This window comes from Sinohyriopsis cumingii, chromosome 12 (assembly GCF_028554795.1).
Source record: "Sinohyriopsis cumingii isolate HCF-2022 chromosome 12, ASM2855479v2, whole genome shotgun sequence".
Lineage (NCBI taxonomy): Eukaryota > Metazoa > Mollusca > Bivalvia > Unionida > Unionidae > Sinohyriopsis > Sinohyriopsis cumingii.
This window is the reverse complement of record NC_142972.1, coordinates 83,290,776-83,308,192: the sequence shown is the minus strand read 5'-3', so window position 1 is coordinate 83,308,192 and position 17,417 is coordinate 83,290,776. Positions and strand designations below refer to the sequence as shown.

The 17,417-nt window shown below is 34.7% G+C and overlaps 1 protein-coding gene across 3 annotated transcripts in view; it reads right to left on the bottom strand.

Annotated features, from left to right (window-relative positions):
* Positions 1 to 17,417, bottom strand: part of LOC149786870 (uncharacterized) — a 65,151-nt gene that overhangs the window by 7,893 nt on the left and 39,841 nt on the right. For all 3 annotated transcript variants that reach the window (XM_089977376.1, XM_089977378.1, XM_089977377.1), the window contains 5 exons: positions 16,076 to 16,291; positions 13,117 to 13,246; positions 7,178 to 7,337; positions 3,547 to 3,630; positions 2,047 to 2,111 (listed from right to left, as the gene is read on the bottom strand). In XM_089977376.1, the coding sequence (XP_089833502.1) occupies positions 2,047 to 2,111; positions 3,547 to 3,630; positions 7,178 to 7,337; positions 13,117 to 13,246; positions 16,076 to 16,291 (655 nt within the window). The remainder of the gene's footprint in view (positions 1 to 2,046; positions 2,112 to 3,546; positions 3,631 to 7,177; positions 7,338 to 13,116; positions 13,247 to 16,075; positions 16,292 to 17,417) is intronic.

Below are 17,417 nucleotides of genomic sequence, written 5' to 3'. Positions count from 1 at the left end.
GCTTTTACTTATTTCTAACGATACATCCTGCATATGATCAAATATCTAATTCAGGCTAGAACATGGATGTTATGAGAGAGTCTCCAAATAGACATAGATTCTTATTTTTAACAATGCCTGTTTTCTGCGACAAAATGCTGTTGATTCCATTTAGTTTGGGACATAAGTAAACTTTGATTATTAATGGCTACAAAAGAAAACAAATGTTAAATAGTAAACAACTTATTTTGTCCTTCTCAAAGTTAATAATCAGAATACTACTACTTGAATGGTCCCAACACCTTTTTTGAAGATGCCCTCACTATGAATTAGGTATGTTATGACCATGGTTTTGGGAAAATCTGAAACTCTCTCTCTCTCTCTCTCTCTCTCTCTCTCTCTCTCTCTCTGCAAAACAAAAGGAGCTGGTGAAATTACTGTGATAGCTGATACAAAATTCCTTGTATAAAGATATTTTCAGCATAAATTGTAGAATTAAGTGTTCTACAAAGTTGACTTTTATCCAGATTCAGATTTATCTGCGAAGATCCCTATGAGAACCTTTAACACATTAACATGACAGGAGGTAGTAGCCTACTGCTGAGCTCTGTAACGTCATGGTCATGCATGATACACTAAAGTGGGTGGTATTATAGAAATTTAGACTGTTGTAGCTCTACAATGATACCAAATAATCTGGAATTTCTAGTTGCACTACAAAATACAGAGGGAAAAACCTCATTTTTCGTCCTTGGTCAGAATCCGATTTTGTGTCCAGATTTTAGACTTTTTGGTCTCAAATCTAAGGCAAACTGGTATGAACTGCAAACAGAGAGATGAACCTTTGCAAAAAGTAGCATAAGATGGGCATTTGGAATAAAGAGTGGTCTTGATACAAAAATAATGGGTCTGTTTAGCAAAAAAAAAAAAAAAAAAAGAATTCCAACTTTTACCCTTCTGCTCATGATGAGTCAAATAGCCAATGAAAAACAATGTTTCTAACACAACAAGGCAGTATTTTATTGGAAGTTGGTGTTTTCGGATGTATTCAGAAATAGCTTTCAAAACGTGTTTCCTACTCGATTTTCAGGCAAAAATGACAAAAATCTCCATGGGGTAATGTGTTAATGAAATATTTCTTTGCCTATGTAAGCAAATACTTCTTTCTTTTTCACAACCTTATCATTAAATGGTTGTCTAAGTGTTTATGATTCATCATTCAGGTAAATCAATTAACATAAGGACTGCTTCTTTTTAGATGCTAAAAATAGCGGATTCAAAACAAGGAAGAATATTCAACAATTCTTTAGTAGCAATAATCAACATGTACTTTGCCTGTGTAAAGTGTGCATCCTAATGTATTCATCCTGTGTAAAGTGTGCATCCTAATGTATTCATCCTGTGTAAAGTGTGCATCCTAATGTACTTTGCCTGTGTAATGTCAGCACTCTAATGTACTTTGTCTGTGTTAAGTGTGCACTCTAATGTACTTTGTCTGTGTAAAGTGTGCATCCTAATGTACTTTGCCTGTGTAATGTGAACACTCTAATGTACTTTGTCTGTGTAAAGTGTGCATCCTAATGTACTTTGCCTGTGTAATGTGAACACTCTAATGTACTTTGTCTGTGTAAAGTGTGCATCCTAATGTACTTTGCCTGTGTAAAGTGAACACTCTAATGTATTTTGTCTGAGTAAAGTGTGCATCCTATGCATATGCCAGATTTCTGAAAGTCTTACAAAAAAAAAGACAAAACACACCATTATCAAAGACAATAGTAAATTAGTTTAGGATGGCAATTTTAAGACTTTTCTTTTCTTTTCATTTCATAAACTGGTAAATGTCAGTTGCAGAATCACACAGTTCACCTAACACCTTTCTGGATTTCGAATCTGACAGTTTATACTTTGTTAAATGCAGCAAGAAAATATTAAACTTTCTGAAATATATTCTGATACATAAAATATAAAATTCAACGTATATTTTATTTCTTCATTCATTATAAGAAACTGTTAATATATCTGAAAAATATGTTATATGGACAAAGTAAATTTGCTATTAAAGGATACATTCCTTGGTAGGGGAGGTAACTGAAATACTGATGGTGGTTGTGTCAATCGCATGTCAGAGGAACCTGCAAGATGAAAATTTATCAATTAATCATTTAATCTGCCTTTTGTCTGTTATGTAAAGATTATGAGCTTGGTATGAAAAGTAGATAAAGTCTAAAAGTGACTCATCAAGATCTATGTTACTGATAAGACAGCTTCTTGTTTATGGGAAAAACTCATACTTTACCTGTGTAAAGTGTGCATCCTAATGTACTCTACCTGTGTAAAATGTGCATCCTAATGTACTTTACCTGTGCAAACTATGCATTCTAATGTACTTTACCTGTATGAAGTGTGCATTCTAATGTAATTATCCTGTGTAAAGTGTGTATTATACTGTACTTTCCATATGTAAAGTGTGCATCCTACTGTACTTTCCATATGTAAAGTGTGCATCCTACTGTACTTTCCATATGTAAACTGTGCATCTTAATGTACTTATCCTGTGTAAAAAGTGCATCTTAATGTGATTTGGGTTTTTTAAATGTAGCTTTAACAATTTTTCAGTCATATCGCTATGATGTCTGCAGTGTGGCAATTTATAGTGATGTCTAGCACTGGGGCATCATGCCGCAGACATGGAGAATGATGTCCCACCCAGTCACATTATCATGACACCAAGCCGACCAGTCCTAACACTAACCTCTGAATGCTAAGTGCCAAGCTGTTAGTACCATTTTTGTAAGTCTTTGGTATGACTCAGCCGGGGATCGAACCCATGACCTCCCGCATCCAAGGCAGATGCTCTAACCACTAGGCCACTGGAGCAGTCTGCATCCTAATGTGTAAAGTGTGCATCCTAATCTACTTTATCTGTGTAAAATGTGCACCCCGATCAACCACTACATTATGTGGAGAAATGTCTTAGATGTCTTGCAATACCAGTAAATGAAATGATGGAATATATGTGTCTAAGTTGTTTCTCCAGTTGAGCATATGTTATACACATGTAACATGGTTATTATCGGCACATATAGTCCACGCATCTCTTGAAGACATGCTTATTTTTAATGTTACTGGCATTCCATGATGCATACTGAGTACCATCTAATTGATTCTTGGTGATACTTTAGTAACTGCATTTTTGCAACTGTAATTTAACACAGTGACTTTCTGTTTGTCAAATTTAGGTTAAGGTATCTTCCATGATGTCTGCAAGTTTTGTTAACGATCACTTTAAAGCAACAAAAAAAATAAATACAAAACAACTCCATGTTGTAAATATTGTTTTTCAGCTTAGCAGCATTACTGAGCAATGCAAAATTTCTGCAGTTATGTGATAAACAAATCTCAACATCTTTTGATACAAAATGTATGAAAAATTCTTTAGATATAAAATCAATGAAACTTTATTAAATACATTATGCCATAAGCTGCTTATAATGTTACTGAAGCCATATCATAAATTTCACAGTTAATAAACATTCATGAAAGATTCTTCATTTATTTAACAATTACCTGTTGGATGGAAATACAGGTGTGCCCTTGGATTAAACACATTACCAGTCTTCAGGGGCATAAACAAGGCAGGAAGACTTACATCTGGAATCAGAATGAAAACAGAAGATGAAACATGATTGAACACAGTCACAGCACTGGAGTCCTTGTAACCATTATGTACTGCAACCAGTAAACTGATTAGTAACTGCTAGCACATGACTTTAATTATTCACTATATTCACTATTAGTATTGCATGTCTTAGATCTTAATCAATCACCATATCCACTATTAATATTGCCAGTCCTAGATCTTAATCAATCACCATATTCACTATTATTACTGCCAGTCCTAGATCTTAATCAATCACCATATTCACTATTATCATTGCCAGTCCTAGATCTTAATCAATCACCATATTCACTATTATCATTGCCAGGCCTAGATCTTAATCAATAACCATATTCACTATTATTGCCAGTCATAGATCTTAATCAATAACCATATTCACTATTATTATTGTCAGTCCTAGAGCTTAATCAATAACCATATTCACTATTATTATTGCCAGTCCTAGATCTTAATCAATCACCATATCCACTATTATTACTGCCAGGCCTAGATCTTAATCAATAACCATATTCACTATTATTATTGCCAGGCCGAGATCTTAATCAATAACCATATTCACTATTGCCAGTTGTAGATCTTAATCAATAACCATATTCACTATTATTACTGCCAGGCCTAGATCTTAATCAATAACCATATTCACTATTATTATTGCCAGGCCGAGATCTTAATCAATAACCATATTCACTATTGCCAGTCCTAGATCTTAATCAATCACCATATCCACTATTATTACTGCCAGGCCTAGATCTTAATCAATAACCATATTCACTATTGTTATTGCCAGGCCGAGATCTTAATCAATAACCATATTCACTATTGCCAGTTGTAGATCTTAATCAATAACCATATTCACTATTATTACTGCCAGTCCTAGATCTTAATCAATACCCATATTCACTATTGTTATTGCCAGGCCGAGATCTTAATCAATAACCATATTCACTATTATTATTGTCAGTCCTAGAGCTTAATCAATAACCATATTCACTATTATTATTGCCAGTCCTAGATCTTAATCAATCACCATATCCACTATTGTTATTGCCAGGCCAAGATCTTAATCAATAACCATATTCACTATTATTATTGCCAGTCCTAGATCTTAATCAATAACCTTATTTACTATTATTATTGCCAGTCCTAGATCTTAATCAATAACCATATTCACTGTTATTGCCAGTCATAGATCTTAATCAATAACCATATTCACTATTATTATTGTCAGTCCTAGATCTTAATCAATCACCATATTCACTATCATTATTGTCAGTCCTAGAGCTTAATCAATAACCATATTCACTATTATTATTGCCAGTCCTAGATCTTAATCAATCACCATATCCACTATTGTTATTGCCAGGCTGAGATCTTAATCAATAACCATATTCACTATTATTATTGCCAGTCCTAGATCTTAATCAATAACCTTATTTACTATTATTATTGCCAGTCCTAGATCTTAATCAATAACCATATTCACTATTATTGCCAGTCATAGATCTTAATCAATAACCATATTCACTATTATTACTGCCAGTCCTAGATCTTAATCAATAACCATATTCACTATTATTACTGTCAGTCCTAGATCTTAATCAATAACCATATTCACTATTGCCAGTTGTAGATCTTAATCAATAACCATATTCACTATTATTATTGTCAGTCCTAGATCTTAATCAATAACCATATTCACTATTATTGCCAGTCCTAGATCTTAATCAATAACCATATTCACTATTATTACTGCCAGTCCTAGATCTTAATCAATAACCATATTCACTATTATTACTGTCAGTCCTAGATCTTAATCAATAACCATATTCACTATTATTACTGTCAGTCCTAGATCTTAATCAGTAACCATATTCACTATTCTTACTGCCAGTCCTAGATCTTAATCAATAACCATATTCACTATTGCCAGTTGTAGATCTTAATCAATAACCATATTCACTATTATTACTGCCAGTCCTAGATCTTAATCAATAACCATATTCACTATTATCATTGCCAGTTGTAGCTCTTAATCAATAACCATATTTACTATTATTATTGCCAGTCCTAGATCTTAATCAATAACCATTATTCACTATTATCATTGCCAGCTGTAGATCTTAATCATTTATCATTTTCCCTCGGTCTTAATCAGTCTTTGTATTTATCCATAATGTGTTACAGCCAATAAATATAGGCCAGTAACGGAAAGTCCTTGATCGTAATCAATCATTATATTTACCCACCTATAATGCAACTTGCACTTAACAAGGGCTAAGACCCCTACCTGCTGATAATTGTGTAATAGAAGATCTGAGATCATAAAACTGAGCTTGAGTATAAAATTGAGTTTATACTGTACTTTCAGCCAAACAAAATGAGTTTATACTTTTCAGCCAGCCAAAAGTGATGTTTCATGATAAAAGTTCTTTGTGACTGGCTGACTCAAAATCTCAGGTTCAGAAGTTGTATGATTTGCATGGTCTGCAATGTCTGGAATTGGTTGCCAGTTATAGATGGATAGACAATATACATCTTGTACGTCAGCTGGTTTAGAAATAACATCAAACTATAACCTTGGATGCAATACTACTAATATTACCATTATACTGTCCATATAAAATGAGCTTATAACATCATTTTTTTCTATTGCTAGTGAAAGCTATCATCCAGTTTGAAAACAAACTGTACAAACCTTCAATGTTTATAGTTTTTATGTAAACTGCTACAAGGGATCCATAATTAGAAATAGTCCATGATATGAAATGATTAGGGTGCAGGAAGTTTTTCCATGGATTCTTGCACAAAAATCTTGACCAGTTTAGAGAGTAATTTCCAAATGCAAAAGTTGACTAAGACATGTGCAGTGTAATCGTACACCACTAACAGACCAACATGGATGTAATCTGTCATCAATGGTTTTATTGTAGACTATATATAAAACATGACCTGGTCCTACCAAGCTAGCTTTTCCAGGTTATTTCTGAACTGACTTTATAGCTGATATTATTCAGGTATATTGTATTTATTACTTGCAAATTAGCTATATACATAATTATCATAGAAAAAGACTGGCATTATATCATTTACCACTAACTATAGTAAATATTGTCATTTTGTAACAAATATACTAGTATTACCTTCAACATATTTGTGACATACATGTTCATCACTAATCTACGGTGGCATTTATTGGATTAAATTTTTGGTGAGATCAAACTTTTTGTTTGCATTTTTAATTTTGTATGTTTATTACAATAGTCTGATTACCAGTATTATGTCATGTCAATCAGAATATTGAGGCATTTTGTACTGTAAGAGACAGCAATGTCAGCAACATTTATTTTCATGTTTCACATACACACACAAGCACATAAACAAATGTAAAAGAACCCACATTCAGTTACAAATAGTATTGTGTACTTACATGTTTTTCATGCACATAAACAAAATTATACACATACACAGAACCACACAAATATGTACACACATACACAACATCTGTATTGTGCCACATACCTCGTAATGCCTCATACATTTCACGCTCTTTCTGGCTAAGTTTATGCTGACTTGCAAGTTTTTTCTCCATCTCCTCCTGGATTTCCTTTATGGTCTGATCATTCAGATCTTGCTTGTGTCGATAACTCAGCTCCTCAAAATAAGCTAATCGTTCCAGGAACTGTATAGTTGCAATAAAAGTATATCTGGTTAAATAGTAAAATAAAATCACCAATCCCATGGATTTCAAATAAATGTTCTAAATTCCTTACCTTGCAAGCAAATTTTACTGATTTAATATGGTTTTACAAGTACTAACCAAATTAAGACTTCAATATCAATGAATACCATCTAATTTCAAGAAATCTGGTATTCTAATGAGGGTGTTGTCCCACTGTTTGCTCTTATTTATTTCTTATTTTGTGTTTGTAGCCTCATCACACCTTGTTTATACAGGCTCTGTGCCAAATTAAAAGAAACTCTATTTTCACATATGATGTTAAGGCCCTCAACACAAATGTCTTTAACCACAGCTTGTGACTGGTTTCTAGTTAATAATAAATCCCAGCTGGTGCAGGAAGATTTTCCATGGATTCTTGCACAAAAATCTTGACCAGTTTAGAGAGTAATTTCCAAATGCTAGAGTTGACTAAGACATTTGCAGTGTAACCGTACAACCCTTACAGACCAACATGGATGTAATCTGTCATCAATGTTTTTGTCATAGATTATAATAAAAAAAAAAACATGACATGGACCTACAAGGGCTAGCTTTTCCAAGTTATTACTTCATGAACAGATTGTATAACTGATATTATTCAGGTATATTGTATTTATTACTTGCAAATTAGCTTACATAGCTTATATACATTCTGGTGAATAAATCCCAGCTTGAGACTGGCTTCTGGTGAATAAATCCCAGCTTGAGACTGGCTTCTGGTGAATAAATCCCAGTTTGAGGCTGGCTTATAGTGAATAATAAATCCCAGCTTGAGACTGGCTTCTAGCGAATAATAAATCTCAGCTTGAGACTGGCTTCTGGTGAAAAATAAATCTCAGCTTGAGACTGGCTTCTGATGAACAATAAATCCCAGCTTGAGACTGGCTTCTGGTGAATAATAAATCCTAGCTTGAGACAGGCTTCTGGTGAAAAATAAATCTCAGCTTGAGACTGGCTTCTAATGAACAATAAATCCCAGCCAGAGACAGGCTTCTGGTGAAAAACAAATCTCAGCTAGAGACTGGCTTCTGATGAATAATAAATCATCAAGTTAAATGATTTCACCTGGAAGCTATTTTTTATTTGATCAGGGGTGGGTGAGGGGTTGTAAGAGAGCACTTTTTTATAGGATTCCACTACCCATCCAATTTTAGATTGTTGAATATAAAACATTCAGAATAGTGAATAATAATATTCACTCCATTACCAAAAACATGCATAACTGAAATAAAGTATGTGATTTCCACACCATGAAACCGGGGACCCTGAGTGGCCGAGTGGTCTAAAGCACTCTCCATTACGGATCACTGCCATCTCACCTGTGTCTGCACTGGTTCAAGTCTCAGATTCAGCCAGTGTGGGTATGTGAGAAAGCTTGCTGATAGCTTCTCGTGGGTCGGTGGTTCTTTCCAGGGTTTTCCCAGGTTGTTCCTCCACCATTAATACTGGCTGCCATGTATAGCCTATCGTGTGCTGAAAAATGGCATTAAACTCCAACAACAACAACAACAACAACACCATGAAACCCCATCCATACACAGTTTTAATTCTGTTGTTGTTGTAGGGTTTAATGCAATTTTTCAGCACACGATAGGCTATACATGGTGTCCAGGATTAAAGGTGGAGGAACACTCAGGAAAACCCTGGATAGAACCACCTACCCACGAGAAGCTACTGGCAAGCTTTCTCACATACCCACATTAGCTGAATCCGAGACTAAACCCATGCAGACAGAGGTGAGATGGCAGTGATCTGTAATGGAGAGCGCTTTAGACCACTCGGCCACTCAGGGACCCAGTTTTAATTCTATAACTATATATAAATGAATACATTAACAAGAAGAGTACTGTAAATGCCCATCTTATATTTAATTGCCTTTTAGGTTGTCACTAGTATGGTTCATAGCCCTCTAGATTGGCATTAGTATGGTTCGTTGCCCTCTAGGTTGGTACTAGTATGGCTCATTGCCCTCTATGATTCATTGCCCTTGAGGTTGGCACTAGTATGGCTAATTGCCCCATAGGTTAGCAATATTACAGTGGTGGTGTTACGTGTTTATGGTCAAATAAACAATAACACAAGAAAGAGTGAAAACAACAAGCTTTGAAAAATATAATAATTTATTTCCCTGGAAAAATTCAGTAAAAATGAAACAATATGAACTTATGGTTTTAAGAATCAAATCCAAAAATAATCCAAGAATAATCCATGAATAAAATTTTAGAAGTCCTAATAATAAAATGTTCTAATGATTTCAAGTTTGAGTCCTGATGAAGAATCCAAGATGGAAGACGATGACGTATGCTGTAACCTGTAGTGTGTTGAAGTCTACAGTTCCTTGTAGGAACAAGAAATATCACTCTGGTTTTGGAAATCCAAATTTTTTTTTTATGAGAGATGTCTTTGTTCAAGAATTTTGTATGAGCACACTTATATCTCCAGGAAAAAAAGAATTAATCCTTTTGAATCCAAGTAATTTGTAAAAACTCCAAACAACAAAACACTTTCCAGTGTAAAAGCCCAAATGAGAATATTTCTCCAAAACAAAGGTTATATCGTATTCTAAAATGCCGTTTCAAAATTCCCCAGGTTGTGAAATTGAAATGGGAGCTCACATAATTGTGTTTATATCACGTATGCCTAACATGACCCTGACGAAAACCAATCATTTTACTCCAAGAAATAAAAAAAAAAATTGTTTACATCTTAAACCACGTAGTCCCATCATGACCTCAACAACAAGCACTTATTTTAAAATAAAAATTGAACTTATATACATGACTGCTGCTAATTTTAAATCAAGGTCAAGATCTATGTCAACATTTAGTGTTTATTAAAATGAACAGTCAAGGTCGAACTATCTTCTGGAAAAAGTATGAGTTCCTAGCAAACATTATTTTGAAATATAATGAAATTTAAAAAAAATAAAAAGATTTTAAAATTTACAAACAATTAAATCAGATATAATTAAATCAAATATATATAACAGTGGGAACTAGTATGGCTCGTTGCCCTCTAGGTTGGCACTAGTATGGCTCATTGCCCTCTAGGTTGGCACTAGTATGGTTCATTGCCATCTAGATTAGCACTAGAATGGTGCATTGCCCTCTAGACAGGCACTAGTATGGCTCATTGCCCTCTAGAATGGCACTAGTATTGCTCATTCTTCTCAAGGTTGGCACTAGTATCTCTCATTGCCCTCTAGGTTGGCATGTGTATGGTTCATTGCCCTCTAGATTAGTACTAGAATGGTGCATTGCCCTCTAGATTAGCATTAAAATGGTGCATTGCCTTCTAGGTTGGCATTTGTATGGTTCATTGCCCTCTAGGTTGGTACTAGTATTGCTCATTGCCCTCTAGGTTGGCCACATTATTATTCACAGTCCTCTAGGTTGGCACTATTGCCCTCTAGATTAGCACTAGAATGGTTCATAGCCCTCTACAATGGCACTAGTATGGTTCATAGCCCTCTGGAATGGCACTAGAATGGTTCATAGCCCTCTAGAATGGCACTAGAATGGTATGGTTCACGTTTGAAATTACTGATCAAAAGCTCTCAACTTTTGGACATGGTATGCAGCCTTTAACTCAGTTTGATGTGCAGAATCATTATTTTCATATCAAACTTTACTAACCTTTAGACACAAATCTGAATTTTTTTTTTATTGCCTTAAGTGTTCAATCAAAGGCATTTCTTGTTGCTGTCAGAAGAGTGGGTAGGTTCAGCAGTGGTGTGTCTGTGTGTGTGTGTGTGTGTGTGTGTGTGTGTGTGTGTGTGTCTCTCTCTCTCTTTTTTTAAAGGAAATGTGGAAATACTTCTAAGCAACCACTCTTCCCCATCCCCAAATAAAATCAAGTTTGCTTAAACAATTCTAACTCTTGTAGGTACAGCGTATCTGTGTCAGATCAACTGGCCTGGAAAGCATGTAGTATACTCATGCAGAAAATCAGTTATTTTTCATATTTGGTGAAATTTAGCTCCCAGTTATGGTTACTTCCACATTTTCCAACAAAACCCATTACAACTTTATTCAAGGTAAGACTACAACATTCACAAACACTGTAATCAGCATCAATCATCTTTCCAATAAAAGTGAGAATGCTACTGAACTGCAGCAAATACTGATTACATCAACAGATTTTCCCAGCAATATAATCCAAAATAAAATGCTTCACAGATGTACAGTTACAATGATGTACAGCTGATATCTACTGGGCAATTGCTCGCAGTATTTTTGCCTGATATTAATGTCAGCACATACTTTATGATTCGTAGGATTTAAGTAATTGTCCTGATCCATATTTTTGTGTTACTCGCATTTAAACAAATTCCATTTGACATAAATATATGGTCCCTGGATACCCTGATATATGAGGCAATGAACCAATGTAAAATACACCAAGCTGAAATGAACCAATATAAAATACACCAAGCTGAAATGAACCAATATAAAATACACCAGGCTGAAATGAACCAATATAAAATACACCAGGCTTAAATGAACCAATATAAAATACACCAAGCTGAAATGAACCAATATAAAATACACCAAGCTGAAATGAACGTCACACTGTAAAATGCACTGCTGAAATATAAAGATATCTATGTGACAGATCAAACTTTCTCCTCACTAGAAATGACTATCATCATACAGATGCCCCTTGACACTGTAAAGGTTCTGAAAGAACAGCACCAAAATGTTGGTGTAATCCATACAAAAATATAATCCAAGATAAGGTCATTTTTACAATTCTGTATTTCCCACATTTTATTTTTTCACTCTAATCCGATGATTTACATTTGTTAACCGATTTCACAATTCCTTATTATTCTCAGAGATTTTCATATTTGATTATTCTTTCAACTGCACCATAAAAGTTTTAAATTATTTATGTGTATCAGCACATCCCCATTTCAGCTTAATTTCTCTTTTATTTTGGTCGATTCCAGTTTGATGCCAGTTTGTTTTGGTTCATTCCAGTGTGTTTTGATTGATTCCAGTGTTTTGGTTGATCACAGTGTGTTTTATTTGATTCTGGTTTGTTGTGGTTGATTCCAGTTTGTTTTGGTTGATTCCAGTGTGATTTGGTTGATTCCAGTGTGTTTTGATTGATTCCAGTGTTTTTGGTTGATCACAGTGTGTTTTGGTTGATTCTGGTTTGTTGTGGTTGATTCCAGGTTGTTTTTGTTGATTCCAGTGTGTTTTGGTTGATTCCAGTGGGTTTTGATTGATTCCAGTGTGTTTTGGTTGATTCCAGTGTTTTGGTTGATCACAGTGTTTTTTAGTTGCTTCTGGTTTGTTGTGGTTGATTCCAGATTGTTTTGGTTGATTTCAGTGTGTTTTGGTTGATTCCAGTGTATTTTGATTGATTCCAGTGTTTTGGTTGATCACAGTGTGTTTTAGTTGATTCTGGTTTGTTGTGGTTGATTCCAGTTTGTTTTGGTTGAGTCCAACTTGTCTGGGTTATTTGGCCTATCCATGTCTCCTGATGAAACTTTGGTAAATAATCCTTCTCAAGTCTAAAGTATGGTCACCATCTCAAAACATGGTTTATTTAATATAAACCTAGTTTTCTTAAGGAGTTAAACCCAAAGGTGGATAAATTGTTGAGGGCACCCTTTAGAAAAGGTAATACACATAAAAGGTTCAAAAACCCAATGAAACTTGAAATGAATGCACAAAATAGCCATAATTACATAGTGGTAAGAGCTATTATCAACACCATTAAAAGCACTTACATCAACAGGAACACCAGAGCTGTCTTTGGCAGGCTGGCTGACCCGTGGTGGCATGGTATGGGACTTCTTGGGCTTGGGAGGGGGTGCTGGGGCATGGACTTTCTGGACTAGGGGAGTCTCTCCCTCAGAACTGTAAAATGAGCAATAATAATTCTTTATTGTACAAAGGTAGCTAATATATGTATCTTTGGAACATGTGTATGTACTCTCACTTGTGACTTTTCCATCCATCCATCCATCCGTCTGTCTGTCCATCCGTCCATCTATCTATCTATCTATCTATTTATCTATTTATCTAAGTAGTATCTATCTATCTATCTATCTATCTATCTATCTATCTATCTATCTATCTATCTTTAACATCTATTTATTTCTCTATCTTTCCATCTACTGTAAATTCTTTTTGTCTTCATGGTTTAGAAATAAAATTATGTTGCTTACTGGATAAGAAGTGTATCCTATTGTCTTCACAGATTGATCATTATTCTCTACCAATACATTTATCTGTCTGTCTGTCTGTCTTTATGTTTACCGTAAATTCTTTCTTCTTCATAGTTTTGAAATTATATTTTTTATGGTGCTTATATTTGTTCATGGAGGAAGATGGGTGTCCAATCATCTTCATAGACTGATCACTTATTCTCTGTCATCTTGAGTTATTGGTTTATGTTTGACACCACTAAAATTGGTATCTATGTATAAAGTTAATTCAAATACATGCATGCATCCATCCTTTTTACTTCACACTTCAGTTGAAAATCTGTAATCAGCACCAGTGCAACTTCAAATTTTGATCAAAATCATACACATAACAAAGTCAAGAGTACTTCAAATGGAACATGATGACCAAGCAATAAAAACATCCATCTTTAACTGAATTGTCGAACCAATGACCTTGACCAGCTAACCCCCACCAAACCCACCCCCAGCCCCATATCTATATGTAACCCCATCAAACCCAAACCCAACCCCATATGAATATGTAACCCCACCAAACCCACCCCCAAATGTATCTGTAACTCCACCAAACCCACCCCCAACCCCATATGTATATGTAACCCCACCAAACCCACCCCCAACCCCATATGTATATGTAACCCCACCTTGACCAGCTAACCCCCACCAAACCCACCCCCAACCCCATATGTATAATCTTCTACATAGAACTTAAAAGAATAACATTCCACATTTTGTAGAATTTTTTGAAATGCAAAAGTAAAATTTTGAAACCATAATCTATTTTTTGGGAAAATGAACTTGACCTTCAGACAAATAACATCAAAAAAGGAATAAGCATCCTTTCTGTGTTATGGAGAAACATATATACATTCCAATAAATCTGTGTATTAGAATTTAAACTTTTGATCAGAAGTTAAATGCATTTGCAAAATCTACTTTAGTAAGAACAACCTTGATCTTAAAGCTGATCACCCAAACATCTAAAAGGCTTCTTCCTCTGGTTATGAGGAAGACATGACTTGATTGCAATATCATCCACTAAAACTTACAAAATGCAATGGAAAAATCTATTTTTGACAGCAGTGACCTTGACATTTAAGCTAATAAACCCAAAATTATCAGGCCCAAAATCACAACTTTTTGGTAATCAATATGCAAGAACCTAAGAGCAGAAATGAAATGCGAAGGAAAAATCTTTTTTAAACAAGAGTGACTTTGACCATCAAGCTAATGAACCCAAGATCGATAGGATTCAGCTTTTCCTTCAAGAAAAAAGTATACAGACTTATCAGTGAATGTGTCCACTAGGACTTATATTAGTGTGTGCAAAAGAGATGTAAAGGTAAAGAATCTATTGGGTTATAGTGACCTTGACCTTCAACCCACTGTAACAAAATTCAATAAAAACTTTTATCTTTATTTGAGAGGAAGATACATGCAAAATTTATTGAAATCTGATTTCTAGAACTTAAAGTTATGTACAAAAACCAAAATGGATGGTCATTTCCCTACATCTCACCACTCTCTGTCAAATCACCCAACCTCCCAAATGGCAGTAAATTGCCAGTGTGCCCATCCTCCCAAGTGGCAGCAAATTGCCAGTGTGCCCAACCTCCCAAATGGCAGTAAATTGCCAGTGTGCCCATCCTCCCAAGTGGCAGTAAATTGCCAGTGTGCCCAACCTCCCAAATGGCAGTAAATCTTAGTCAGAAATAACAAAATGGAATGTGAGGAAAATACTGCACATATATCACTAGAAGTGTAATCTTTCAATACCTATGGTGTAATATTTTATATTTCTCACTAGAATATTTCCTTATTTGTCAAATGACTTTTCCGTTCCCACAAATCCACTCCCAAAATTCACAGATTTTTATTTTATTCATCGACACTTGATGCGAGTCATACACACATTTCTGTAAGAGAGGAAATGAGCTATGAAACAGCTTATTCTGTCATACACAATTCTTGTATTATGATCCTTGTCAGTCCCAATTAACAGAGTTTACGAGTTTTGTATATCTCCTGTTCAAATGAGAATACATACTCAAATCATCATGCAGGCATATATAATTAAATTAGCACAGAATATACTGTTTTATTTAAGATAAATATACATATGCATAAGCAAAGCATAATATAAATACATAATTTGCATATTTAATCCAAGCATAAGATTCAGCCAGAATGAAAATGATACAGCGTCCTTTGAGAAAAAGACCCATCTTGGTGCCCACCATAAAAAATCACTATACACACTAATAGCAATACAATAAAAACCATTTTGGAATTCAGTCTTCTATTAGCTAGATATAAATTAATATTATATTGCTTCTGAAGAAAAAAAAATCCATTATTTTTTGGTAGCAAGTAAGGAGCATTATTTCCTTGTATCAGGTATACCCCTTCCACATTCTTAAACTGGTTCCTTAAATCACACATAAGGTATCTGACAAAATGTAACTGACAATGGATGTGGCTTTTTAAGTTTTTACTTTACCTTTGAGGTGGCTTTGGTTTTCCCTGGTTCTGTAATGGCTTATCTTGGAGGATCAGTGTTACAGTCTGCCCATGTGGACTTTTGGATCTGCGGCCATCTGTGGATTTTGGCCGTGACTTAGTAAACTCTTCAACTTGAGACTGGATCCTGTGCTGCTGTTCAATGTTCATCTGTTCCATTGCCTGAAGGTTTTCCTGTAACTGCTGCAGACGCTTCCTGCAGGCAGACACACATGACTAATTTTCTCCCCCTGATAATTATCTCTAATTAGCCTTTCACAACTAAAATGTGGACGCACTTGCACTAAAATCATTCTTCCACCCACACATCTGATGGGATCAATAAATGCACTGACACATTGGATGTCATCATAACCAATTTTACTATTTATAAATTAAAGAGATTTAAAGGTCAGATGTATGTAAATTAGGGCAAATAGCTTTACAGGTCAGATGTATGAACACTGGGTTAAATAGCTTTAAAGGTCAGATTTATGTATGTAGGGAAAAATAGTTTTAAAGGTCAAATGCATATAAATTTAGGTAAATAGCTTTTAAAGGCCAGAGGTATCTAATTTGGAATAAATAAATCTCCATTAAATGGGACGTTTAAATTTTTTTAACGTACAGCAGACAGTTTGAATGTTGTATAAATGATATTTAATGTAAATTAGGACCAAATTTTTGCATATGTGCAATTCATGCATTGTATGAATTAAACTAAAAATGAATTGGGATTTATTTATAAGAAGTCTGATTCACTGTCTAAAAACATCTATGATATGTCAAAGAAGACACCTAAGTAGTTCAAATCTTGGAGTGTGATATGGCAAGCTGTATCACATGCCAGATAAAAAATGTAGAGGTATGTAATACAAAGCAAATCGTAACATCAGCATCACAGAGGGCATGAAACAGATGACATGGACAAACTCTAAACATGAAATGTACACCACAGATGAAATGTACCAACCTCAATCTTCTCTAAGACTGATGGTCAATAATCATGATTCACTCTAAAAGTTAATTTTTTTGATAAATTTCCTCTTCAGGAGTATACTGATAAAATGGAAAAGCTTCAATCCACCCATGACCTTTCATACTAGTCATAGTCCAGACACTTATCAGACATAATAAAGAATGCAGGGACCTTATAAAATTCATTTTAAATTCATTCTTCCTTCATTCTGTTTTTAACACCTTGCAAACAGCACTCGATTCCATCGGATAGGGGCAATATAATTAGTGTTTGTTAAGAAAATAAAAAGACAGAACACAATTTTCTAACAGTATAGAAAAGTCTTCAAAAATCTATAAGCACAAATAAACTATGAGCTGTGGCC